This window comes from Lynx canadensis, chromosome E1 (genome assembly GCF_007474595.2).
Source record: "Lynx canadensis isolate LIC74 chromosome E1, mLynCan4.pri.v2, whole genome shotgun sequence".
NCBI classification, from domain to species: domain Eukaryota; kingdom Metazoa; phylum Chordata; class Mammalia; order Carnivora; family Felidae; genus Lynx; species Lynx canadensis.
In genome coordinates, this window is record NC_044316.2 from 57,011,224 (window position 1) to 57,037,444 (window position 26,221).

The following is a 26,221-nucleotide window of genomic DNA, read 5'->3' on the forward strand; positions in this document are numbered from 1 at the left end:
TCTCACCCGTGGGACAGCCCCGTGCCTGCGGGCTTGGGTGGACGAACCCGCCGTTCCCTCGTCCACCTTCTTAGCACAGGGGGGGTGTCTTTCCCGAGAAGCAGGTGCGGACTGGACTCTGGTGCGCTTACTTCGTCCCCTCAGTGCTCGTGGCGGGGCCGTGGAGCCTTTGGCCAGGGTGGGTTCCGCGTCTCCGTGGCCAAGATGTGGCTGAGGCAGTTCGGAGGGGGGCCTAGGGGCCCTGAGGTCTCCGGGAGGGGCTGCCGCACGGGGCCGTGAGAGCGGAACCTGAGCAGCGGCCTCTGGGGTTCCCTGGAGAGCCCACTTCTCGCCGTGCTCGGGCAAGAGAGGAGGAGGCGGCCTCCTGGGAATGCCGGGGGTCCGTGCCCTCCTGACAGCGCCCGGGCGGAGAGCACGTCCTGCCCGACCGCTCCTTCCCGGCAGGGCTGCTTTTCCCTTAGGTTGAACGAAGCGAAGCGTGGAGAGGCTCTCAGCAGATGCTCATTTCCTGTCTGCACGTTTCCTTTTCCCTGCAGGCCTCTGGCTGTACCTGGCAGGGAGCAGCCTGCCCTGCCTCACGTTGATTGGCTCTCCTAATTTTGGGTACAGGTCAGTTCACCGGGACCTGGAGGCCCAGATCGCCATAGTGACGGAGAGCCGGGCCCTGCAGCAGCAGCTTCACCAGGTTGGTTGGGACGAGTGGGATTTCCTGGGGTGAGGGGTGGGTAGCTGGGTGCTCGGCCCTGCTCACCTCACCGGGTCCCCCGAGAGCCGTCTCCGCCATCGCCTCCCGCGTGAGAAAGAAGCGAGTCCTCCCAGTCTGCTGGTGGCGGTCCCGAGAGAAACCTGCTGTGGGGCCGCCCTGAGATGTGGCCGCTCCCCAGAGGGGCCCCTACCCCACAGCCCCGGGGGGATCCTTTCAGTGCGGGAGGAGAGCATTGTTTTCTCACTGGGACGTGGACGCAGATTAGGAATCCGTTGTGGTCCCCGGCCTCTTGTAAGAACGCACGTCCGTGTGAAGGGCCACCAGGGGGAGGAGCCAGGCTCACTCGGGGCCTCTGGTGAACAGCCTCAGCAGGAAGGCTTGCCCCGCAGGCAGGAAGGGTACTCCGGGAGCCAGTGTCTCTGCCAGGGGACGCAGAGAAGAGGCAGACCTCGTAAGGAGCCCTGAGTGCCAGTGCAGAGGGGCTTCGTGGCGAACTGAGTCATTGCCAGGGCTTGGACAGTCCTGCTCCTAGGTTCATATGCCCTAGCGTCCCTGTGCACCGATCACCTGGCTTCCATCTCACTCCCCGGTGGTTTCCTTTGGTAGTGCTCTGGCTTGGGATTGAAGGCGCAGGAGGTGATGGGGAGGGTCTGGAAGTGTGCCAGCCAGCAGCCGGGTTCCCTCGTGGTGTGTTTGCAGAGTCTGGAGGTGGGCGATGTGTGGGACCCAGCAGAAACCCTTGGCTGCCTCAGCTCCCTCCCCCTCGTAGGGGGATGGCGATTGGCCGAACAGGCCCCCTTTTCCTCGGGGACTTTCGGCGTCTTGGCACCATTGTGCTATTTTCCTCGTGCTCGCAGCTGGGACAGGGCTTCTGTTCCTCTGTCCGAGACGAGAGGCCGGCGTTGTCCTGAGCATGGGGGGTGGGGCGTGCTCTGGTGGTTCGGCACGGGGTATGCTGGCCATCGGGAACAGGTGGCCCATCGAGGATCCTCCTGCTTCCCTTGGAAGACCCACTTGGAAGTGGGGAGAGCAGCCCTTTGTCCTGAGCTGGGGTTGGAGACCCTGGGCCCCGTGCTGCCGGCCGGCTCGGGCCCGAAGCAGCAGTGGGGAGAACCTGGTTTCCTCACCGGGGCAGGTCGCAGGGTGGTTCCCAAAGAGTCAGCAGCTGTCTTGGCCCTCCTTCGGTGGTGTAATATTTCATTTTACATTCAGAGGAAAACAGAAGGTTTCTGAGCATTCCGTGGTGCTCTCGTGGGACTCTGTGCCTGCCTGTGGCAGTGCTGCTGGACTTCGGAGAGCGCCAGCGCTGTGCCTGTGCAGGAGACCAGGGCGGTGCTGTGGGCTCGTGAATTTGTGACCTTTACAGCAAAGCCTTTCCATGGAAGGTGCCAGCTTCCCTCCTGAGTCATAGGAATACAGATAACGCTGCTGTAGGCCAGACCTCAGAAGCTTCGGCTATTGACTTTGTTAAGCTTTTATTCTCCAGTGTTTGGGAATTAGTGTTGCGAAACGGTTGGAGCCTTTGTTGCTGGACAAGGAAACGGTAACTGCCTTGTTCCCTGGGACCTGCCTTCTGCCATCTGGGAATCCTGTCAGCGGCCAGTGGGGCCTTGGTGCCGGGAAGGCCTTCGCGACCAGGGGCGAGAGGAAGTGGCGGTGGCTGTGTTCTGGGTGGCCGGTGCGGAATCCGATCTGCTCAGCAGGTTTCTTGCTACCGTGAGGCTTCCAGAAAATGAGGAAGCCTCAGAGCTGAAGCTCCAGTCGGGGCCACTGGTGTGAGAGGGTCAGGGCTGCGCCCCAGCGGGGTCTGCTGGACTTGCGTGAACTTCCGCCCTAGGTCAGCACAGAGTTGTGGGTGTGAACTTGGCCTCGGGCCGGGACAAGTTCTCCACAATCTGGGTTGATTTGTGGGGGCGCGTCCCCCAGGCCTGTGCCCAGGGTCCTGGTACTGGCCGCTTCCCCGCTCCCCCCTCCCCCCCCCCCCCCCCCCGCCCAAGGAAGGGGATTGAACCCACATCCTGGATCTTGAGAGAAGCAGGGTGGGTTGTGGTCAGCAGCTCTTTCCCTAAATGACATATTTGGGATATTTTCCTTTTCTTCCCAAACCTGAATCCCAGGGGCTTTGGGTTGTGGGAGGGTTGTTGCAGCTCTTAGCTCTTCCCTTCCTCAGGGGTACATTGATTTCTGTGGCTTTGGAGTGCAGAGACTCATTTCTAGGCAGTTCCACCTGTATGCCTGCATGCTGGGACTTCGCCCTCCCCCCACCCTGCCAGGTGGCCCGTATAGTGCCTGATCCTGGGGCTGCCCAGCCATACAGTGGCCCCACAGCCTAGAAAGTCCCTAAAACCCCGGCTGCCCCTGTCCCTGCTCTCCTTGGGATACTGGGAAGGGTCCTATTTGTAGCACGCTGGGCCTTGGGAATAGAGAGGTATTTTTATCAGAATCCGAAGTCCCTCCCTTGACTTAGTGCGCACGATAAAAACTGAAAGCTTCCTGGTTTTGTTCGGAGAACACGGTTTACCACTTGTGACCCAAGAAAGACTCCCTTGAACAGCATTGTGACCTTGATCAGCTGACTTCCTTCTCCAGCCCCGTTGTGGGGTCTATGAGGAAACTTAAGTGTTTCTGGTAATCTATTTGAACTCTTGGCTGAGTGTCCATCTGAACACATAAAGCTGGGTCTGTGGAGACATCTGCACACCGGCAGGCACGTCCAGCTGGAGACTGGGGCCCTCGCTGCTGCCGTTAGGAGGCCTGAGGGTGAGAGCTGTCGTGCCGCCCGTGCCCTGCTCCGTGTGGCAAAGGCCGTGAGCCTGAAAACCATGCAGGAGAAATGCGGTTGGGGCCCCGGGTCTGCCCAGCCCTCCACGTGGACACTTCCCAGAGCTTCCTCGTGTTCTGGAGGGTGAGGTGTCCTCTGCCCTGCTCTCGCTGGGGCGTCGCTGCCCCCAGGAAGGGAGTGTGAGCTCCCTGGCGCCATGGGCCGTGCCCTCCCCGAGCTCCCTTTGGTGCCCCCTGCTGCTACAGTGGGCGGGGCCTTCGAGGCCGTTTGGTCCAGTCCTTATGATGTTGCGGGATAGTCGGTCCTTATGATGAAGTTGGTGTCTTCTAGAGGGAGTGATGCAAGGTCCAGAGAGGGATCGCTGTCTCAGCCCTGAGTGGTGGAAGCAGTCAGGGTCACTTTCCCGCTGCTTCTTCAAATACCTTATTAATGGGAACACGGGACTTGGAGGGTGTATTGTTTTGTTTTTTTTTTAAAAAAAAAAAAAAAAAAGCTTCCTCTCAAAGATTCTAAGCACAGCTTAAGAGAAGGCTTCTTTGTTTTTTAATTTGTTTTTAAATATAAAGTAAACATTCATCGTGGACATGAAGAAAACTTAGAAGACACCTTCTCCTCCATTCATGGAAGTCATTCTGAGGATTCCCTCTCATTTTTTGTGCCTGTGAGAGGCATAGCTTGTTTCTTGTTAACGACATTAGGATTATATTCTCTGTGTCGTTCTTCTAGAACACGATTATATCGTGGTGAATGCTGGTTTGTCTTGGGGGTTTATTATATTTGACTAGTTGGTGTTGGACATTTAGGTGGTTTCCAGTTTTTCCCCTCTTCATAAATGTTGCTGTGACAGATAATCAGCATACAAAAATCTTGAGTGCATAGTTATTTTCTTGGGATAAATTCTTTTTTTTAAAAAAAAAAAAAACGTTTATTTTGAGACAGAGACAGAGCGAGTGCGCGAGGCACAGAGAGAGAGGGAGGGAGAGAGTCCCAAGCAGGCTCCACACCGTCCTCGCAGAGCCCGATGTAGGGCGCAGTCTCACGAACTGTGAGATCGTGACCTGAGCTGAAATCAAGAGTGGGACACTTCATTGATCAAGCCACTCAGGGGCCCCTTTCTTGGGATAAATTCTTGCAAGCAGAGCTTCCTAAGGCTTTCATACCTGTTGCTCTCTAGAAAGCAGGCGTGACCCGTTTCCATCAGCAGTGCACGAGATCGCCTGTTTCCTCGACCTCTTGTCGGCACAGGGTCACGATATCACAAAGCCACTTTTTGCTGACTTGAGAAAAGAAAAACCGTCCCATTTAAAACTCGTGTCTTTGAGGGGCGCCTGGGTGGCTCAGCGTCCGACTTCGGCTCAGGTCACGATCTCGCGGTTGATGAGTTCGAGCCCCGCATCGGGCTCTTTGCTGACCGCTCGGAGCCTGGAGCCCGCTTCGGGTTCTGTGTCTCCCCCGCCCCTCCCCCGCTCAACGGTCTGTTTCTCTCTGTCTCAAACATAAATATAAACGTTAAAAAAAATTAAGTCCTAAAAAGTTAAAATTAAAAATCGTGCCTGTGAGTTGCTCTACCTCGTTTAGTGGGGTCACTTGTAAGTATTTTTCCTACCGGCTGTACTTCCCTCCGTGTCGCCTGTTCCATACACCTGTGCGTTCCGAAAGCATCGAAGCCGGGGCTCCCGAGCTTGTTTGCCAGGGAAGGGGTGGCGCACGGGCCAGCGTCCCCCTCCCACCCCTGGGGGGCTCCCCATGTCGCGTCGTCTGTCCGGCGCCGCGGGAGGCCCTGATGGTTTGTTCCTCTTCCTCAGGAGCAGGAGCAGCTCTACCTGTGCTCAGGCGTGGTATCGTCTGCCACCTTCGAGCAGCCGAGTCGGCAGGTGAAGCTGTGGGTAAAGATGGTGACCCCGCTGATCAAGAACTTCTTCTGAGGACGGACAGGTGCTGCCCGGTGAGGCCACGGGGTTGGGGGGGGGGGGGCTGGTGGCTTCCGCCTCGGGCTGGGTGGGGGGTTCCCAGGTCCCCTCGCGGGGGGCCCGAGGGCTCCGTCTCTCGGGTCACCATGGTCATCATCCAGGTTTTCGAGGCCTGGATGTAGGTGAGGCGGCCTGGGCGGCACGGAGCGGGGCCGGGGCGACGGCAGCGGGAGGGGCGCTCGGAGACCGGACACGCTCTGCCCACTCAGGAGGAGCCTGCCACTAGGGATCTAGGGATGGAGGCTGCCGCTTGGCGCCCGGAGCCCTGGGCTGTGTCCTCAGGCGGCCGCGGGCGGGGCTGCGGGGAGGCCAGGCGGGGGGCCTGGCGGGTGCGGCTGCCGGTAGAGGGGGGGACTCTCCCGAGTGAGCCTGCCCTCGCCCCCAGACGCCCCGGATGGGACCGGCCCCAGGTGTGGGGGTGCAGGGAAGGGGGAGTGGGGCTCGGGCGGCAGCGGCTCCCTTGGGTGCTGGAGCCACATTTCTGCCATTAAGACCACATCTCATTTAACTTCATCATTCAGTTTTTCCTCTATCTTAATTACTTTTGATTTTATTCACATAATACACAAATTTAGAAAGTACGGCTAGAAAACTGACAGACTGCAGCTGTTTCCTGCCCTCTTGCGCTCCCCTCCCCCTCCCCCGCAGCCACTTTTAACTCTTTTATCGGGTTTTGGTTTTTGATATTTACGTACGGGCCCATGTTCCTAAAGAATGTGTGTACATTGCCATTCCCTTCCCCCTAGATATTGTGTCTCAGGGTGGCACCTGAGACATTAGCTGGAATCCCTTAGTGTCATCAGATACCCTGAAGGTGTTCACAATTGCAGTTGTCTTAGAAGTATTTTTATTTCATTAAATTTTTTCCATGTGTTTGAAGTTCCGGTTAAGGTCCACACTTGTGCGGTGACCGTCAGTCAAGCCTCCTTTCATCTGTGGGTTCCCCTCAGGTTTTTCTCTTTGCAAATGAATGAACCCCCTTTTTATTGGATCTGCTCTAAACACCTCACAGCGGGGCATCTTTGAAACTCACCTCTTGTTGCGTAGATTTGTCAAAGGCCAAGGTCCCGCCCCCGCCCCCACTTGTCTTCAGGAGCAGATTGCAAAACCTTGCTGCCCAATCTCTTCATCTCCAGGTGCTTGAACCTTTTGCACAGAGAGGCCTTCCTGAGAGAAGGCCTTTCAGCCCCAGGGTCTGGCGGCCCATCCTTTGTGGGGGGACAGAGTGCTTTCCACCGCTGCGTGTTGGCCCAGAAGCACCTTTATGTGTCTCCTTTGCTGGGGCTGGCGGTCACCTTCGTGGGTTCTGGAAGGCCGGCCTCATCTACACTCTGGCTGTGTGCACGGGGCGCTCTGGCGCCTCGTCTTAGACCGAGAGCATCTGCAGCCCTTCCCCCCTCCCCTCCCCTCTCCCCCTCCCCCTCCCCAGGGCCGGCAGACGTGCAGGCTTCAGTGGGTGGGAGTCGTGTTTGGGAATCGGGTCGGGGCCGTGGCTCTGCTGCTTTGGGGCAGTGGCACATCAGTTAACACTGTTTGCCTTCATACTAGTTATTAAATTGTCCTGTGGGACAATTAGACTAGAGAAGCCAAAAGAATGTGCCAGGGCGCTGGGTTTCTGTTTGGAGAGAGGCTTTCGGTAAACAGCGTTCACATTCCTGCAGATTCTGTGGGACCAGAGTAAACATTGTGCCACAGCCTGGCTTGAGCAATCGAGCCTGTGCCCTCCACACTCAGCTGCTCCCTTTGTCTCTGTTAATTCCCTCAAGACGGCTCTGGCCCCCCCCCCCCCCCAGCCCTGCACTCTCCGCCAGCCCCTCCGGTCCCCTAGGAGGTGGGGGCTTGGTGCAGAGGGGGGCGCTGCAGGCTGGCACCTTCAGACGCAGGGCGGGCTTCTAGCCCACTCCCTGTCCCCCCCCCCCCCCCCCCCCCCCCCCCCGCACCAGATTGCAACCCAAAGGTGAATCATCTCTTGGAAAGTTGGGAGATAATTTTGTTGGCTACCCACAATACGTGTGGAATAAATTGCTGTTTTATTTCAGGCTCTAAAGGCAAATTGGAAAGCCTTCCCATTTGGAGATTATTACCAGGGATTAAAAATGAGTTGCCTGGTGGCCACTAGTTTTCTCTCTAGTCTGAGAAGTGGCTGGCTTTCTGGCCCTCTGGCGCCCCCTCTGGTTCCCTGGCCCTCTGTCTCCGACAGGAAGGGCAGCAGCGACCCCTCCTGGCCAGCAGAGTGGCTGCCCGGCAGCCTGGTCCCGTGGCCCAGAGTCCTGCCTGCCTTGAGGGGCGGCCCCAAAGGGGTTGGACCCTCAGTCCCCGCGGGAGGATTTGATGGGCAATTTTCCCTCTTCTGTGAGCTCCCGGGCCCCAGGGCCGTTGTGAATTGTCCTCTGAGTTAGGTCTTCTGGGGGTCTCCGCTCCTGTGGCTCTGGTGAGAATGCTTGGAAAAAAGTTTTCACGAAACTTCAGGATCAGATGGAACCTGGCCTGAAGCCAGATACTCCCAGAGGGCTCCCTTTGCTCCGCATTTGAGCCTGAGCGCTGGCCTGTGGGCTTCCCCGGAGACCATCTTCTCTGGGGTCTGCGGGCCCGGCTGGCTGTCTTCCCCGTGGCCCCGGTTTTCTGGCTCGTCACTCCGTCCTGTCTGTGCCGCTACCCCAGCCAGCCCCAAAGGGCAGCCCGCTCACATAGCTGGAACAGCCACGGAAAGTCCGGGCCTGTGGTGTCAGCTGGGTCGTTCCAGCCCGGCCACCCCCGCCGTGTGCAGCAGGCTGTGTGCCTGGGGGGACGGTTCTTAGTCCTGTCTCCCCGGACAAGTTCAAAGGCCTGAAACACAAACAGGCTGAGGGCTTGTCCGAAGGGACGGGGATATCGGCCTTCCCGCGTCCGCTGCCGTGAGCGTCCCCTGGATCGCGGTTCACCGCGGGGAGGCCTCACTTGTCTGGAAGCCAGGATTCCCCGGCCCCGGCTCGCAATTAGGCGGTGGAGGCCGAATCCCCCCCGGGGAGGAGGGGACCCCAGGGCAGGAGGAAAGGAAGGTGCCGAGTCCGTTAAGAAGGGACCCATGGACTCCGCTATTGTGAAAATGACACGTGAGTGACCTCCGAGGACACACATGTTTAAGGGGGGGCCCGGCGTCCATGTTTGGTATGTTCTGTTCCCACGGTTTAGAAAGCGGGCAGGTGCAGCTCCGCCTGAGGGAGAAGCGGCCTCTGGAGTGGCAGGTCTCCAAACTCCGGCGACGGGAGGGGCTTTGTCATAACCCAGAGAGGTCCCATGTCTCCGGGAGAAGGGGACTGTGTGGAGGTGGCAGCTCCTGGGAGGGAACACCCTGTCCCCTCACTGGCGGGTGGTGTGCGTATAGCCTCGGGCCAGAGGGTGTGACCGCCGCACCCAAAGCCTGTGTGCCACTTGTGGGAGAAGACAAACCCGACGGCCCTCCGGCAGGTCGGGATCTGGGGGTTGGGGCCTCACCCCCAAGCCCGTGCCAGGCCCCTGGTGGCTGCCCCGTGCTGAGCTGCAGGCCGGCCCCCGTGAATCAGACAAGCACAGCTAAGTGACTTTGCTGTTTTAATCCAGACCGTGCCCCACTCTTCCACACTGCCCCCTCCCTCTGGCTAGGCCACGTTTCCGTGGTTCTAAAGTGCCTGGGTTAGAACAAAAAGCAACCTGCAGTCTCTATAAAAATCAGTGGCCGTTGCAAGATTGAGCTTCTGTTGTCCGTTTGAAGTCGGGGTTCGGATCTGGCCCTGGGGAAGCGGGGGGCCTGCTGCAGGCCCCAGGCAGCCAGCCAGCCAGGCTAGACCTGTAAGAGCAGGGCCACGGCCGCCAGGATCCACTTGGCAGCCTTCTCTTTGGTTTTGAGGTTAAAGGTCCACACGTAGGTGGGGCCGCGGATGCGTGTTTTGTACACGGGACACTCATACATGTTCTTGGTCTCCATGCGGTCCACAGGAATGGCCTTGATGAAGACGACGGGCATGGCTGGCGTCAGCTCCTTCAGCCTTGCTTCGGCGATGACTCCGGTCTGGGTGTCCCAGCGAGCTCCTGCAGGACAGCGCGGCGAGGTCAGGGGGGCCCGTGGGGTCGTGCCCGGGCGCCGTGTGGCGTGCTGGCCGTGAGCCACACCGGGGGCCGGCGGGGTGCCGGGGCTGGACTGGCACAGGGGTGGCTGGAAGCGGAGCTGTGAGCGGAGGCCCGGGATGGGATGCGGTACACACGGTGCCCCCCGGGACCCCGCCACGTGCCTCTGAGGGACAGCTCAGCCTAAAGCTCTCGGGGCCACCCGTTTACATTTGTGGTGTTTCCAGAACCTACCCGTCAGCCTTCTTAATTTCGGTGGCAGGAAATCGTACCTCCAGCTGAATGTTACGGGAGATTAACGTTCCCCGATGCCCTTCATATGTAGCGTCTAGCCTACGTGTGCACGCACAGTGCACGTGATTACATGTATGTGCGCACGGAACTTCCATTTGCCTTTAACCAGACTGCTCTGTTTCTACTCACCCTGTTAATGGTGTTTGTATTTCCTGTCTGTAATTCCAAAATAAACATGTAGAGCGACTCTTGCTGTGCTCGTCTCTGATATGGGGACCGGGGAGCCCCGAGCCCTTGCTGGCCAAGCCCTGCACCCCCTAGGTGAGGGGGCGACGTGAGTCGCTGCGTGGCCCGGAGGTCTGTGGTGCGGTAGCTGCCACTCAGCTCCACGGGTCTGAGGGACGGGGCTGCCCGGTGGCCTCAGCGGGTGCAGGACGGGATGGCTGGCACCCCCGGACATCCGGCTGCCCCGGGGCTGCCTGCTTCTGCTGTCCTGCGAGGGCCACGCCCCACACTGCCTTGAAACAGGTGCTCACGCCACTTTTGGCAAAGCCAAACCAGGCTGGCCGGGCTCTAGACTGTTGTCTGAGCGTGCCGTCTCAGCCGTGCCACCCACCCTGGCCGGCGCCGGGCCTCAGGCCCACCCGCCCCTCCGCGCACCTCTCCCACCTGCCCCTCTAGCCACTGCCTCTCCTCCAGCCCAGCAGGAGCGGCACCCCCATTACCTTCCATGAAGAGCCCGTACACGTAAGCGCCCTCTCGGGGCGGGGCCGTCATGTCCTCCCGGTTCTTCTTGGTCACTTCCACGGACAGACACATCTTGTCCAGGGGCCACTCGTTCTTCCTGGCCATGGACTGCATGATGGCCGTGAGGAAGGACTGTGGGTTGAAGAAGCCGGCCAGCCACACGGTGGTGGGCAGGGCGAAGTCCGTCGTCCAGGCCTCGAGCTCCTGGTGGAAGTATGCCATCGGGGTGACGCCCCGACCTTCCCGAGCCACACAGATGGGTCAGCGAGGCCCAGCCTCCTACCTGTGCCACAGCGGTACCCGCCGACTCCAGTTAAAATGTAACGGGAAGAGGGGCATGGGGGGGTGGGGGGGCTCAACCTTTGAGGACAACTTGGGGGCCTGAAGGAGGCTTTGATGAGCCAGCTCCCCGACGGGTTCCCCCCTGGGTCTTTGGGCTGTGGCGGAGAGGGCTGTGTCGGTCTATGGAAGCTGCCCCCGCCTCGGACCCGCTGTTTCCTCCCTGCTGCAGGAAGCGCCTGCACTGTCAGGCGTCTGTGTGGTGTGGCCCGCGCCCTTCCAGCCCTGCTGTGACACGGGCCAGGCCGGCGGGGGCCTCTGGCGGGGCCCACGGCCGCCCCTTCCCACCCCTCTCTCAGCCACAGTCCCGGAGGCCTTGGGGGGCGGGGCGGGCCTCCTGTGACCCACGGAGACGGTCTTTACCCTGATTCGGAGTAGCAGGTCGGCAAACCAGGCCGCCAGGCCCATCATGGAGGGGTAGGCCCGGGCCACCCACGTGTCGGGCACAGTGTCATAGAACAGAGCCACGGACAGGTCCTCCATGTCGGTCGTGATGGTCAGCTCCCCCTAAGGGACAAACGGACAGGGCGCTGGTAGGCATGCAGGCCGGGCCGGTCACGCACCTTGTCTCTCCCTTCCCCCCCCCCCCCCCCCGGCCCCCCCCCCCCACTGCCGTGCCAGGGGCCCTCGAGAGAAAGCAGTTTGGCACGGAGCCCCGGTGTGCGCCACCTTGGCCTGGCAGGCCTGCAGCTCAGGACCAGGGAACCAAGAGGAGACCGTACTTCGCTAGCGCCCAGGGCCGGTCCCCACCCCCGCCCCCGCATCCCGCAGCCGCCTTGCGAGGTGAGTCAGCTTGCGGCACCAGCCTGCCTCCGAAGTCGCGTCCCTGGGTCCCGGCTGACCCGTGTGTTTTACCTTTAGCCCCAGGTTCAATTCCTTCAGTGAGCGGCGCATCTCGTTGGTAAGGATGTTCATCCTCTCGCACTCCTGGAAGGCGACCACCACGTACGGGGTCTTCTCGGCTGACTTCGCCATGATCTCGGCCATGTTGAATGTCTCTGGGACCTTCTCCAGGATCTCCTCCAGCACGGCCTTCACCTAGAGGTCAGTCCCCGACAAGCCCCGTCACTGCACGCACCTGCCAGCCCACCCCCGGCGTCCAGGTCGGGGAGCCTGTGTTGCATGCACACGGCTAGGACCCCTGGAGCAAAGGGCGCTGGGGCGGGGGGGGGGCGGGTGTCTGAACAGCAGGGTGCAGAGGTGCAGCCACACATCTGACGAGAAGAGAGGATGTTGGCCGACAGGCTTTGACTGTTTGGGTCCCATCGTCAAGACCATGGGACTCTGGCCACGGGGGCAGCAGACCACCCTAGCCTGGTGCCTTCAGACATTCCCGAATGTCAGGTCATCTGACCTTGTCTGCCGTGTAGGCTGTCCCTGGGGACCGCGTGGTCACACCCTGTCCAGGAGTGGCCCGCACGGGGTCACGTACCCCACTGCGGTCGGGAGATGTGTGGTGTCAGTCATCACACCAAGAAAAGGGTCCTGAGGCCTCATAGCATCGAGGGTCTTGCGATCCAGAATTCGGTCTATTTACTGGGAAGCCCCCTGCTTAGCTGCCTGTTACTAGAACCTGTCCAGGATTTCCTAAGCAGCGTAAACGTGCCGATTGCACACGAGAAGGCAAGGGGGAGTGCAGGGAGAGGTCTTGCGTTGTCTGGGTTGTGTTACTGGGGTGAGCCCACCGTGGTCGTCTGAGCTCATGGGGAGGGACTGTTATGCGTCCAGACTGGTGAGCTCCCCCCTCGCCGCTCATGGGCCAGTTCAGCCACGTTAGAGGCTGAGGTGGGGGAGGCCGCCCAGGGACTGGCCCCACCGGGGCCTGTCAGCCGGCTCGCAGCCCCAGCCTGCTCTCTGGGGACGCACTTTCCGACCCCAGGTTTTGGGCCCCGCCCCTTCTCTGCCGCTGGGCGCCGTGTTGAGACTCCTGCCTTCTCCTCCCGAGATACTCCGGTGCCTCCTGCTGAGTCGGTCTCTTTGGGCTGCATTTCCAGGACTGTGCGGAACAGTTTCTCTGAGGTGACTGTCAGAAAGCCGATCTCTGCATTGGGGTGCAGGCCGTACAGGTAGGGACTCTCGGGGGGCAGGTTCTCATTGATGTACTCGTGGTAACCCTGCAGAGGGGCGGTCGGTGAACAGGGCTGCCAAGGAACCTGTGTCCGCCGTTGACGAGGCATTTCTGACCAGAATGTTCCGCCCGCGCCTTGCCCTCTGTACCAACCCCACTGGTTCTCTAACACCCCCCACCCCAGCCACATGAACGAAGCCTCCACGCCCCCTCCCCAGAGGCTGTGTTTCAAGCCGTCCCGGCCTTCTTGCTCAATCACCGATACTCTGTCTGTGACGCCAGGCTGGGCCCCCCGGAGCCGGCCAGGACGGCATTGCCCTTTGCTGCTGTTGCGTCACAGGGTGAGCTTGTGTCCCCGAGAGAGGGCCCCCCTCACCTTGTAGTCCAGGTTGGGGGGGATCTGAAAGCCCGGGGCCAGCAGGGTCTCGCCCTCCAGCATCTCTGCCCGGACGTACTCCGCCAGGTACGTCCTGCAGAGCCGGCGGTCCCAGTCGTCCGTGATGTGGCCGCCGTACATGATTTCTCCAAACAAGTAGCGTAGGTCGTCCCAGGGCACCTTAGGAAGGACGGAGGCGGTGAGGAGAAGTCCTCTTGTCCGCTGCTCCGTAGGGTTACCAGGCCTCCCCTCCCCTCCCCCCGCCCCTTGGCGGGGTCCCGCCTTCTCTGGCAAGGGCTGCCCAGTGGCTCCCCTCTGCCCACGGCCTGGCCTCTGTGTCCCAGGACGTCCCGCTCCGAGGCCTGCCCTGCAGCCCCGACTTGTGCCCTCGGTCGGGCCACCCTTGTGACCCCCTGCCTGGAAACGTGCAGCCACCCGTGACTCCTGACCAGAGCGGTTTAATTCTGTGCTGACTGGGGGTGTGGACGCTCGGGTGCCGTTTCTGTTAGCCAGTTGGTCTGTGCAGTGTGTCCGTCCAGTGGGTCTTTCTTGCCATCCCGCTGGGCTTGCCTGGCGCCGAGTTTCCCGGCTCGTCGCCCCTCGTGCTGCGTGTGCCCCGCGGGGCTTTGCAGCACCGGGAGCTTCAGCAGGGGAGCTCACCTGCCCAACCTGGGGCGTCTGACCTTATGCTCAGCCCGGAACGCTCCTTTCCACCACCACTCACCAAGGCGACGCCCGACTTCCGAAGCCAGCTCAAATGCCGCCTCCTCCGGGAAGCCAGCAGGTGAGCTCCGGCGTCCAGGTGCCAGCACATCGCTGTTCCTTGCACACACAGCGCCGCCCGAGGGGGATCCTTGTAGTCCAGGTTAGGGGGGGGATCTGGAAGCCCGGGGCCAGGCACGGGAGCCACAAATGGCAGCCACACGCGAAGTTTCAGATTTGCCAGCACCCACGTAAGAGCCCTGTTCCAGCAGCAGTAACCAGCACGGAGACGATGAATTAACGAGGTATTTTCCGTTCTCTCACCTGCCCCAAGAGTACTCAGTACAGCTCACATCCCACCCGCAGTTTGGACTGGCGGTCGGTCCGCGGCTGCCTCCTGACACGGTTAAGAGCTTGCTGATTGAACGGTTGATGGATTTGGTCTCCTTTTACTCAAAATATTCACATGCTCTAAATTGTCATTTTGTGCCTGAAAATTTGTGCTCTGCCTCGTTATCTTGGGAATGTGCTGAGCTGCGTATTTCTGCGTTTTGCCTGTTTGCTTTGGGGACAGTCTGTTTGTTCTGGGAGGCCCCCCGGCCCCACGAGCTGCCTCCTGTCCGTCCCCGCAGGGTGGGGGCCGTGGGACCAACAAGCAGGGATGGTGCCGGTGGGAGTCCTGGAGTGCACGTCGGAGACGGTGCCGGGCCTCTCCCGAGCGACTGCTCGGAGTCGGGGGTGGGGGGATACGAGCGTGGGACGTGGACATCATCACAGGTGTTACCTAACGACAGAGGAGGGGTCCCGCCACCCCCAGCCTGGTGCACTTGGCTCGGCGGGACACGCATTCCTGTGTCCTTCATTGCTGTCTGCTGGGCACGCGTCCTCGAGCAGTTTCCTACCCACCTTGGCTTCTGTACGTGTGTACAATGGGGCGAGAGTCTGAATAAACGTCTTTAAAAAATTCGAGCGAGACTGTTCCTCCCACGCGCATCTCCCCAGGAGACTTCTCTAACCGAAGTGCAGAGATGGCGGTGACCCTTCGTCGTGGCTGTCCCCAGCGTGTGCTTGTTCGCGAGTGCTGGAAGGCGGCTGCCAGCGTTCAGCTCTGACTCTAGCCCTCCCAACCTACGGGTGGAGAAGGCCTCGCCCTCCCCCTGGAGAGCTGACTGCTGGCCCCTCCTGCCTCCCGGGGCTGGGTTTCGCCAGGAACCAAGCCAGCACTGTGTACCCGGACTCGGGCGGTGGCTGTCCCATGCGGTCAGGGCCAGGGCAGCGGCGCTGTTTGCCCTCAGAGGCCACCAGAGGTGGTCACAGATGGCCCCTGTCTTGGGCTGCTTGCGGGGAGCAGGCGTGCGGGGCTGTGCTTGCGTCTTGAGCTCTTTATGGCAGGGTGGGAAACAGGTGGGTGGCCCAACATGTGCCCTTAAGCCAGCCGGGGGCTCTTCCCTTGCTTAACCCCTAAAGCCTGAGGCCGGGTGCCTGGTCAGGGGCAGAGCCGGGCTTCGCTTGCGACGTTGTCCCCAGGGCGTTGGGAGGGGTGCTGCCTGGTCCCGCCATCTGGCCCCCCGCCCCCCGCTGCTGCCCACCCCTGCGCCATGCCTCAGTCCCGTCTCTGCTGATTCGGGGGAGCCGAGGCGTATGGGGTACGCAGGCGTCTGCCTCTCCTGGGGGTCACAGCACTCCCGTGTCAGCGCCAGGCTCTCTGAGCCAGACTCCGAGAGGGACTGGGAAGGGGGGGCGGCCGGCCACTCCCGGTCCTCCGAGGCCCCTTGCAGATCACTGCACACATTTACTTCCGTTTTCAGGAGAACGAAAGCAGCGCTCTTGTTATCCAGGGGGATTTTTCTGGCTCTCCCTTTAAACCTGGGTTCTGTCTCCAGACACTGCACCCCAGGGAGGTCCCTCATCCACTCCTCCCGCCCAGGGATTTCTGGGCAGGTCCCCAAAAATACCTGTCCCCGTGCAGTGTGCTAACAAGTGGGAAAATTGCCAGACAGCTGACAGGTGCTGCAGGGGTGGTGGCCAGGGCCTGGGTAACAACCGTCCTATCAGCCTGGTGGGGTCACGGGGCAGATTTTCTTTGACTAATGAGCTCTATGTGATGCGTCCTGAGCATGAGGCGGGAAGGGTCGGAGGGCAGAGAAACCCGCTGGGCACCAGGCTCAGCCTTACCTTGGTGTTGGCCTCGAGGTAGTTGTACAGCACGTTGATGGAGATGGTGAGGTCCCCATTGTTGAAGGGGTATGACCTGTTCCAGCCCTGGGCCCCGAACTTGCGCCTCTCGGCCACCACGGCGTGGAAATAGCACAGGGCGAATAGGATGCACTTGAACTCGATCTCCTTGGTGCACATCTCCAGGGTGTCCTGTGGGGGGGGGGGGCACAGGCGCCCCGGCTGGGACCTGAGTCCTGCCTCTGCCAGCAGCTTGCTGGGGGCGGGAGGGGCATGGCGGGCAGGGACCGGCCACCTGAGGCCCCGGTCCACGAGGGCTGGAGGGGAGCATGATTTCTTGTGCTTCTGTCGTTCAGAAATGCTGTTCTATCACCTAAGTATTGATTTTAAGTCGGATTAAACTGCTTCCTAAATAAAACATTCCCAAACTCAGGACATTTCTGGATTCCTTTAATGAGAGGGACCGTCCTCGGAGGCGGCCAGCACTCCCCGTCATGTGCATGTGAACACTAGCCCAGACTCTCCAGGAACAGGGGCTCGCTGTGCGTTCTCGGCACAATGTGCTCCACAACGAGATCTCTGTAGGTGTTACCAGACGGTACGGGGTGTCTCGTCTTCCTTAAAAAAGGTTTCAGACCCCACTGGGGAGATCAAGTGAGCGTACCCAGAAAGTTCTGGTGCGGAACAGAAGATCGGGGGATACGCTAGGGGCTTGTGGAAGGGGTCCGGTCGCGCAGGGACTCTCGAGGAGGGAGGAGCCCCACCGAAGCGGGTGGAGGCCCCGTGGGGATGGGCCGTGGGGGGGGGGGGCACGGCAGCCCTGAGCAAACCGCCAGGAGCAGGGCCCCTTCCTGAGGTGACGACGCACACTGCATTTACCTGCACTGACTCGCAGGTCGCGAAAGTGGTTAAAAATACGCATTTCTGGTTTTTACAGCCATAATTTGAACGCATCGCACATTCGACTCAGCTTTGCACGGACATGTTGATTTTGTGGTGCAAGGTGCGAGTGTGCGCTGTGGCGTGGCGTGCTGCACCGAGGACCTGTGCGGAGGCGTCCCCACAGTTCCCCCCACAGTGGGGGCCAGAGGCTGGGGCTGCATGGGGGCCGGGGGGCCGGGGACGCACCAGAGGGAAGCGCCTCACCTGAGTGAAGAGGTCCAGAGCCTTGTGCAGATTGGCGTGCATGCCCGTGGGCGGCTCGTTGGTGATCTTGATGGCGTTCTCCAAGATGCCCTGGGGGATGATGTGGGACTCGGGGCTGGGGGCGGGCTCGGCGCTGATGAACACGCGGTAGTCCTCGTGGCTGCCCGTGCTGTATCGCTCCACTTTCTTGTCCAGTGTGCTCAGCCACCGCGCCACGAGGTGGATGTTCTGCGGCCGAGACTGGGGCTCAGCGCCCACGCGCCCCTCTCCGCCGCGACCGCGTTCCCTGGCAGGGGGTGGTGCCCGCCGTCCACCCTTCCCCTGGGCGCGCTGGGGAATGTCAGCTACACGGCTGAGGCCTGGGAGTCCGTTCCTGTGCTCCGTTAATTCAAGACCCCCAGCCCCACGGTGAGTCGTTCCCGGCCGCCCCCACCCCCCACCCCCGCCGGCACAAGGCCGGACGCTACGGTCCCCACCCCTCCCCTGAGAGGTTTGGGTAAAAAGGAATGGCCCGAAGCTGGGGTCTCCACGTGGGACCAGGCTGGCCCTGCAGACTGAGGTCAGCACACGCTGGGGTCAGTGGGAGCTGGGTAGGCCTAGAGGTGCTGGTTGAGGTGCAGGAGAGGGGGTGGAGAGGCTACTGGGCCCAGCCGGGTTTACCCAAAGTGTGGACAGAGTGCCCCCAGGCCACTTTTGCTTCCCCCAAATGAGGAGGAGGGGTGCTGTTGGCCACTCGGGTGTTCTGTGAACAGCATCTCTTTCGGGGTCCTCGGGCCTAACCCCAGCGTCCTGGGAGCCGCCTGCCCCCTCCCACGGTTGTGGGCGCGAACCCCATGACTGGCTTTCTTTCGAGGCTTCGGGCCTGTCCCCGCGGCTGTCTCAGGGTGGGGAGCCCCTGCACCAGAGGAGCGCCTCCGTACCTGCAGAATGACCCAGTGTCCCATCTCTGCCGCCACATCCAGAGCATTCTCGGCCACCACCTCTTGTCCCTGCCCCAGGGACACGTTGTGCAGTTTCCCGTTGTCTATGGTGAATCCCAGTTTCTTCCCTAAAGGAGAGGAAACGCATGGGGGGCCTCTGACGAAGGTTGAGGCTCCGCGACCCAGCTGAGAATTCCACACGCTTCCTGCTCTGTTTTGTATTGTGGTAAAACACACTTCAGAACGTCAAATTTACCCATTTAAGAACCATCTTAAAGCGTACAGTCTGGTGACATTTAATAGTCACGATGTTGTGCAACCATCCGTCCGGTTCCAGGACGTTTTCATCACCCCGAATGATGCCCCGCCCCTCCCCTTCCTCTCCCTCCACCGCTCCCCGCTCCCCCCGCCGCTGCCACATCAGCGGTCTGTTGCTACGGATTTACCTATCCCGGATGTTTCAGATAACCAGAACCACATAAATGGGGCCTCTGTGTCTGGCCTGGATTCCAGCCGGCGCAGTGTTTTCTAGCTCCTTGCGGGTTGCGCGTGTTGGCACTTTATTGCTTTTGGTGGCTGAGCGCCAGCCCGTTGAATGGATTTACCACGTTGGGATTAGCCATTCAGTAGTTGAGGGACGCTGGGTTGTATCTGCCTTTTGGCTGAGCCAACAGCCCTACGAAGTACCTGCTCGGACACCTGTTTTCACCCTCCCTCCGATGCCCATCACTTTCTGGGTCTTTGACAGAAGCTATGAGACCTCACCGCGGTTTTGATGGGCATTTGCTGACCACCAATGATGTGGCCGCCCCCTTCTGTGACCGCCCCCCCGCCGGCCCCCAGCCGGCCACACTCACCCAGGGCTTCCACATCTTTCAGGGGGTCGACGCCTGGGGAGAGGATGAAGAATATCGGTGTGGAGGGGCTGCTCTCCTCGTAGGACTTGGAAAACTCAACACTCCGGCCCTCCACAAATTTGCTGCCCATCTTCTCTTCCACGAAGTTCCTGAGGGAGACGCACTGGTCAGCCCCGAAGGCAGAGGGGGACAGGGTGGGCTGTGACCCCAGGGGGAAGGGCCATTTCTTAGTAGGCTTCCTAAGGCAGAGGATGTCCCCGGCCGGAAGGCAGTCCTCGCGGGGGCTTTCCTCGTTGCAGGGAGAGGGTGTGGAGGGGGAGCAGGTGCTGGCACCCCCTGTCTCTGCCCGGCCCTGCAGGGCACACTTCCCTGGAGAGGCCTGCACGCGAGCAGGTGAGGCCGTGTCACGCTGCCCCGTTTTCAGAGGCTCCCAGGTCACCTGGAAGGGGGGGTGGTGGGTGGGGACACAAGCTCCAGTGGGGCCACAACCCAGGGCATCACAGGTGAGCACGCCCCGGTGCCAGGAGGCCCCTGGGTCCTTCGAGCCCTCTATGCCCCCAAGAAAGAGGTCAGGTCAAGTTCTCTGCTCCAGCAAGGGCGGCAAGAAGGAGAACACAGATGGGGCTCTGCATCCTGGCAGTCCTCTGACCAGGGGTTGAGGAGGAAGGATGTTCGCATTGTAGCCATTTTGGTGAACTTCAAGGACCACAAAACATCAGATTTTTCATCAGAAAAATCACAGGGAAAAAAAAAAAGGAATGTACATCAATACCTCTCTTCACAAAAGCACTTCTTTGTTCCAAGTCCCAAACTGTCTTTCTTGACCCTCAGAAGTCTGGGGTCCATCGAGGCCCCTCTCATGGGAGATCTAGTGTTCTTTGGGGTGACCTTTGGATCTCGCTCTGCCCCTCTCCCTCCATCACCGACGGCTGAGCTTACTGTATTCTCAGTGAGTCACAGGAGCTGAAATGCTAGGCTTCAGTGTCTTTGGAAGAAGCAAGTCAGTCCGAAAGAACAGTGGGAGAGGAGGTGCTCGCTCTCAAGCAGCCGGCCATCTGGACGCTCTGTCCTCATCTTGGAGGACCGTCAGGTGGCCTCTTGGTGGCCTGCTCACTTGGAGGCCACCCCACGCCCTCCGACTCCTTCCCTCTGACTCCGTGGGGAACCTCGGAGGCTCAGGACTTTCCAGGGACACTTTGACAGTGTTCACCTGCTGCTCTGGCCTGTTTCCCAAACTGACGCTGGCTCCTGGCCAGGAGGGGTGGGGTGGGGGGGGCATGCCTTCCAAAGGCCTCCAGTTGTCCTCGATTCCGGCCTTTGGAACTGGCTGGGAACGTGGGTGCTAGGATCCTTGTCCGTAGGCAGGAATGTCACTAAATCACGGTTACTAATGATGTGGCCAGGCCACGTGGTCATTCTCTGCTGGTGAATTAACGATGAACGGCGCACACTGGTTCCTGATGGGCTCCGCCACTCTGGGCGCCGAGTCCTTGGCAGAGGATTGCGGGAGCCCGCTCCCAGCTGTGACAGCCACAGTGGAGAAGCCACATCACAGAAACTGCTGTAAACCAGGGCCTTTGTTGGGAGAGATGTTTGCCGGCACCCCCACCCCCAGGTGCCGCCCTCTCTGGGCCAGTGAGCCTCGGGCCATGGGGGGGCCCCCGAGTGAGCTCATGCTTTGAATGGTGCCTGGCACACAGTATGCCCTCGATGAGTGCTGCTGTTTCTCGCTGTGGATTTGAATTCCCTTGCTTTTAAGCTACACTGCTTCTCTATACCCAGGGACACTGCAGAAACGTCACAGCGGGATTTGGGTTCACCTGGTGTTCGGGGTCGCCCAGGCCCCTGCAAGGTGCAGACGCTCATGGGGTCCGAGTTCCTTCCTTCGTGACACCGTATCGTGCCATGTTGGAGAGTGGGCGCAGGTGGTGACTCACCACAGTGCTCTGGAGGCAGCCGGCGGGGACACCCGAATATGCTCAGCTCCCCCAGGGGGCCGTGTGCCCGCTGTGCTGGCCAGGTGTGCGTCCTTCACCCTGACCTTTCCCAGACTTTGCTCCAACTTCTTCCAGCACGTGACGGGGATTTCTTGTTTCTGTCTGGCCCCTTCCTGCCCTGCCCGTGAGCCCCCAGCAAACAGCAAAACAGAAATGTCTGTGAACAGCCAGTGGCAGGGTCCGGCCGCTGCTTTGGTTGGAGGGGAGTTCTGTTAGGGACGCAGGCACCATTTGGGGAATCTGGCTGCTTTTGGGCTCTGCTAGGACAAAGAAAAGGCAGAGACACCGTAATGTGTCATGTCGGAGAACAGACACTGAGCTTGGTTCCTTGTCTGCTCTGTCCTCCCTCCTTCTGGTGGCATCTCCGTCCTCCCTTGATGGTCGCCCTGGTGGGCAGGAGGGAAGTCCTCTCTGCTCCAGGGGAGGGTGGATGGGACATCTCAGGTGTCACCCGTGGGGGATTGGTGCAGGTGTTCTGTGATGTTGTGGCTCCTGGAGCCTTTCTGTGAGAGGACAGTCCCAGCAGGGGTGTGAATGGGATGGCTTGCCGAAAGGCCATGGTGATTAATTTTCCAACCGTGCAGAGGTTTTGGGGGCAGAGAAATTATTCACGAAATTGGAACAGTTCTCTCTGCAAAGGAGCCAAAACTGAGGAAAAGATTGAGCTTCAATTTAGCCAGTGAGGGCATCAAAGTCCTGGGGTGCTGATGGCTTTGCCACTGTTCCCACTGCATCTTAAAAGGACTCTGTGTGGCCCCAGAGCCATTAACGCCCACACTTTGAAGAATCTTGACGGCTCACGTGGGGTGTCCTGTTTCCCCATCACTTGTGCCTCAGGCTAGCAGGAGGAGGGGGCGGAGCGCCGGCGGGCGGGGTCCCCGTCCCTCCCACCCCCCACAGGGTGGGGCCACAGGCAGCTCCTCCCCCACCCCGGGCGCCACGCCCACCTGACAGCGTAGGTCATGCGGTCCGGCCGCATGCACCTCAGCACGCAGAGCTTTTGGAGCGCAGTTTTGTTCTTCCACTCCTTGGGGAAGATCTCCTTCTCCGGGGCTTCTGACTCCACCAGCTTCTTCCACCGCTTGGCGGACCCTTCGATGTCGCTGTCCAGGTTCTTGAACTCATCCATCTCCGACAGGGCCTGGGGGCAGATGGCCTTTCAGCTCCCCGGCGCTGGCGGAGGATGGGCCGCCTGGCTCGGCCCTAAAAGGAGCCGCTGGCTCCACTGTGGGCCCCGGATAGAACCACGGAGCGCATGACCCGGGGCCGGCCTCCTCCCCCCGCACCCCCCAGAGGGCTGTGGGACTGGGGCCGCTCCCACCGCAGGGGACCCCATTCTTCAGGTCTTGTGAACGGAGACCCCCAGGGCCCCTGAGTGCGTGTGCCCGGAATCGGAGGAGCTTCCTTGGCCCTTTGCACTCGGCCAGAACGGGAGGTAGGGGTTGGTGGTGGAGGGGCCGCCCCGCCCGTGGCTCAGCCTGCGGGGTGCAGGCAGGGCTGTGTGCGGGTAGTAAGGACCGCCGGGTTCAGACAGGAAAGTAGAGTTTCCTGCGAGCCCGCAGGTAGCCCTCTGCACCCCGGCCCCTCCTCCGGGGTCCGCCCCCCGCCCCGTTTCGCTGAATGTCCGCCTTGTAAACGTCCCCAGCGTGAGCCCCAGGGGCTGGGCGGCAGAGAGGGGACGCAGTGCTGGGGGACGCAGTGCTGGGGCCCGCAGCCCACCTTGATGCCGCCCCATCCCTGGTGCTGCAGGAAGTCCACCGGCGACAGGGCCCCGGCCTTGAAAGGGAACCGCAGGAGGAAATCCAGCTCTACCGGATTCAGCTCTTTCTTCATGGACAAGACCTGGGGGGACACGGGGGCCGCTCAGACGTCATCCCACAACAGCAGGGCAGGGCGGCCGCCAGCCCCTGGCAGGAGCACCTGGGACCTCGGTCACAGACGTACAGACAGACGCAGGGCAGGCCGAGGAGCTCACACCCCTGGCCCGTCCTGCCCTCTGGGTCCGGGCAAGACTTTCTTTTCACCTTGACTTGTTGATTTTTTAAATTGTGGTAAAATACACAGGACACAAAATGTACCGCCTTACCCCTATTAAAGCGTAAAATTTTCGTAAAATTGTATCACCTCTATCTAGAAGCAGAGCTTTCTCTTCTTCTCAAAGGGAACCCCTGACCCTGTGCACAGCAACCCCCCCCCCCCCCAGCTGGGGCCACTGGTGACCCCAGGGTCTATGCTCTGTCCGGATCTGCCCGTGCAGTGGAATCCTGATGTGGCCCGCTCCCATCAGCTTCTCTCACTGTCCTCCAGGTTCACCCACGTTGTAGCCAAATGATGTTCCGTCGTGTGGAGAGACCACGTGTGGTTTATCCACTCATCCTCTGATGGACGTTTGGGCCACATCCACCTCGTGGCGATTATCAGCAGAGCTGCTGTGTTCGTATACAAGTCAGTTCTTTGGGACACGTACGTCTCCGGTACATATACACATACGTTTCGGGACGGGGAATTTTCTGGGTCCTAGTCCGTGTCGCCTTGTCACGCGTGCCCACCAGCTCTGTGGGCGCCCAGCAGGCCGGGTCTCGGCTCTTGAGAGGTGGCTCGGCCCACTCTGTCCATCTGCCCGGGGAGCTGGGGCCACGGTCACCACAGCGCCACAGACGGACAGCCGCGCAGCTCCTCTCCGACGCCACGGAGCAGAGTTTCACCCGAGTCAGACCCTCTCTCTCTTTTTCTTTCTGTCTCTTGGTCAGAAGAGAAACTCCTTTGGAAATTTAGGGCGTGCATCAAGTATCCTGCTGCCCCCTCGGCGGGGAGAAAGCGCCCGCCGGGCCTGCCGCTCAGGAACTCATGCAGGTGAAGGAAAACCTCTTCGACCTGGACCCTGACTCATAGTTTGAGTTTGGAAGGGAAGCAAACTTCCAGAAGCTATCTAGAAATTCGTGTTTTCTGCCACACCCACGAGACCGTGAACCAGAGGGTGGAGGGGCTGTTTGATCGATTTAATGGAACAATCAATTTAATGGCTGGTCAATTTCAGCAGGTCTGTCTGTATGAACAGGAGAACTATTTATCCGTCAGTATCTTTACTTCCTTAAGAGATAGCGTTCGGTGTCCATGGTGGTTATCCGCCCGCTGGCGCAGGACTGCTTGCTCGGCATTAACGTAAATGCAGTGAGAATGATGGGTCTTTGTAGAATTCTCTTTAATGGACCTCCCCTCCAGTGGTTGCCACCTACAACCGTGCCCCGTGTCAACAGAACCCCAAGCAGGTCCCCCAGCATCGTTCGGTGACTCCAACGAACGCCATCACCCGGGAATCTGCACTGCGGACCACACTCCGAGAAGGGAGGCCAGACTTGCCTGGAAGGCCACCTGGGCCAGGAAGATGAGTTTGTCCCGTTCGAAGAGCCCTCGGGCCGTGTACATGTAGACAGAGTAGGTGATCTCGTCCGTCAGGTTGATCACTCGCTGCTTGACCTCCTCGGCCGGGGCGGTCTTCTGGATGGCTTTCTCGAACACCATGTTGAAGGCCTGGGGAAGGGGTGCATACAGGCTCATGGGGCTGGAGGCCACCCCGTGCTTCCTGTGGGGGCTCCAGTTTATTTCCGCGGCGGGTGGGGGTCTGGGGCACCGGGAGAGGAGCCCCTCCCCGGGGTGCCGGCCTGGAACAGATCCCGTGCCCCGGTTCCCTCTTCCCACCCGTCTGCAGCCTGGACCCCGACTGTCCTGACGGCTGGGGGTTCTGTGGACTCCAGGCCCCCCGCCCCGGAGCCTGGCCGCACCCACACCTTGAGCGAGAACTGATAGATGGGGTTGATCTTGTTGAGGTCGTTGAGGATGAAGTACAGCAGGGACGCCCTCTCTGCGGCTGGCCGGTAGTTCTCTCTGGCCTCGTTGATTTTAGCTTCTGTGATTTTTGCCTCTTGTACCTCAAAAAAAAAAATGGGGCTCGAGTGGGACGAGCAGGTGGATAGCGCCAGAGGGCAGTGGGTCCGCCCCCTGCCTGGGGGGGCCCTCGGCCGGCAGCTGGCATGCTGTTCCCTGCCTTGGGCCCCGGGGCACACATGGGACTGTGGCTTCTCTTTTCAGTGACCGGGGGAGGCGGCCCCCCACGGAGGCGGCCGTGCGCGCTCACCTTCTCCTCGATCTCGCTGGCTGTGTGCTTGGTGGTCTCCAGATTCTCCACTAGGGCTGTGTCCCCCAGGAAGTTCCCCGACGCCGCCGACAGACGGGCCAGCAGGGAATCTTCCAGCTCTTTCAGAACAATCTTGAATTCATTTTGAGACTTGGTGAGGTTGGCCTGCAGGAGGGACAGACCGCGGGGCTGGGGGGCGGGCTCAGCTGAGGCCCCAGCACGGACGGGAGAAGCCTGAACCTGTCCTGGGCAGCCGTGTGTGGCCAGGGAGCAGGGCCTGGGACCGCTCTGAGCCCGCTCTGACCACGCACAGGGGCCGGCCACAAAGGCCATGCTGGTGGGGCAGCGGTTTGGCACATGGGGCCGTCTGGGCACCGCTGAGGCTCCTCTGCCGTCAGTGAATTAGTCGTCTGGTCTGGAATTCGGTTTGGGAGGCCGCCGGGGAGGAAGAGCGGCTCGTTCTGGTGCACCTAATGCCATCGGTGCGACAGGCTGGGATGCTTTGGGGTGGCCGCTGCTGGGTCAGGGAACCTCGCCGTGACTGAACAGCCCGCCCCGAGCCACGTGGGGCTGACGTCAGGCCCCGGTACCTTCAGCTGCTCGAGATCCGGGCGCTCCTTGGCCACCACGGCAGCCAGGAGTTGGTCCTCGAGCCCGTCCCTGGTGACCAGGAAGTTGATGAGGGTGCACTGGGCTTGCACCTCGGGCTTGTAGTGCGGGTTGAAGTACTTGGTGTGCAGGATGAGGCGGAACTTGGGGTGATACTCCACCTCCTTGTCGCCGATCTTAATGAACCTGGCCGTTAGGGGAGGCAGGTTAGAGCTGCGGTATTACCCACAGAGACCACCTCCCATAGCAGCCTGGCGGCCCCCTTGCCCCGGGCCCCACTGCCACCACCAACCCTCCTCGGGTCACCAGGAAAGGGCTGTGTCTCTGCTCGTTCCAGTCTTTCTCTCTGGCCTGTGGTCAGGACCTTCTAGAAGG

The 26,221-nt window shown here is 60.6% G+C and overlaps 2 protein-coding genes across 6 annotated transcripts in view; one reads left to right on the forward strand and one right to left on the reverse strand.

Moving 5' to 3' along the window:
* The window catches only part of PGS1 (phosphatidylglycerophosphate synthase 1), a 35,452-nt gene extending 25,951 nt beyond the window's left edge, over window positions 1-9,501 (forward strand). For 2 of the 5 annotated variants that reach the window (XM_030295067.1, XM_030295069.1), the window contains exons 8-10: window positions 537-685; window positions 5,294-5,433; window positions 9,413-9,501. In XM_030295067.1, the coding sequence (XP_030150927.1) occupies window positions 537-685; window positions 5,294-5,413 (269 nt within the window). In that variant the 3' untranslated portion in view covers window positions 5,414-5,433; window positions 9,413-9,501. Of the gene's footprint in view, window positions 1-536; window positions 686-5,293; window positions 5,434-9,412 lie in introns of those variants that run through there. The other 3 variants (XM_030295068.1, XM_030295070.1, XM_030295071.1) reach the window with 3 other exon arrangements.
* DNAH17 (dynein axonemal heavy chain 17) overlaps window positions 7,381-26,221 on the reverse strand; it is a 101,391-nt gene continuing 82,550 nt past the window's right edge. Inside the window, exons 65-80 of the mRNA XM_030295066.1 lie at window positions 25,828-26,032; window positions 25,238-25,402; window positions 24,891-25,031; window positions 24,463-24,633; window positions 22,822-22,944; window positions 22,050-22,243; window positions 19,106-19,254; window positions 18,249-18,376; window positions 17,329-17,556; window positions 16,183-16,374; window positions 13,306-13,485; window positions 12,793-12,975; window positions 11,717-11,899; window positions 11,225-11,368; window positions 10,501-10,726; window positions 7,381-9,505 (exon numbers count right to left, since the gene is read on the reverse strand). Coding sequence (XP_030150926.1) covers window positions 9,258-9,505; window positions 10,501-10,726; window positions 11,225-11,368; window positions 11,717-11,899; window positions 12,793-12,975; window positions 13,306-13,485; window positions 16,183-16,374; window positions 17,329-17,556; window positions 18,249-18,376; window positions 19,106-19,254; window positions 22,050-22,243; window positions 22,822-22,944; window positions 24,463-24,633; window positions 24,891-25,031; window positions 25,238-25,402; window positions 25,828-26,032 — 2,860 coding nt within the window. The 3' untranslated portion in view covers window positions 7,381-9,257. The remainder of the gene's footprint in view (window positions 9,506-10,500; window positions 10,727-11,224; window positions 11,369-11,716; window positions 11,900-12,792; window positions 12,976-13,305; window positions 13,486-16,182; window positions 16,375-17,328; window positions 17,557-18,248; window positions 18,377-19,105; window positions 19,255-22,049; window positions 22,244-22,821; window positions 22,945-24,462; window positions 24,634-24,890; window positions 25,032-25,237; window positions 25,403-25,827; window positions 26,033-26,221) is intronic.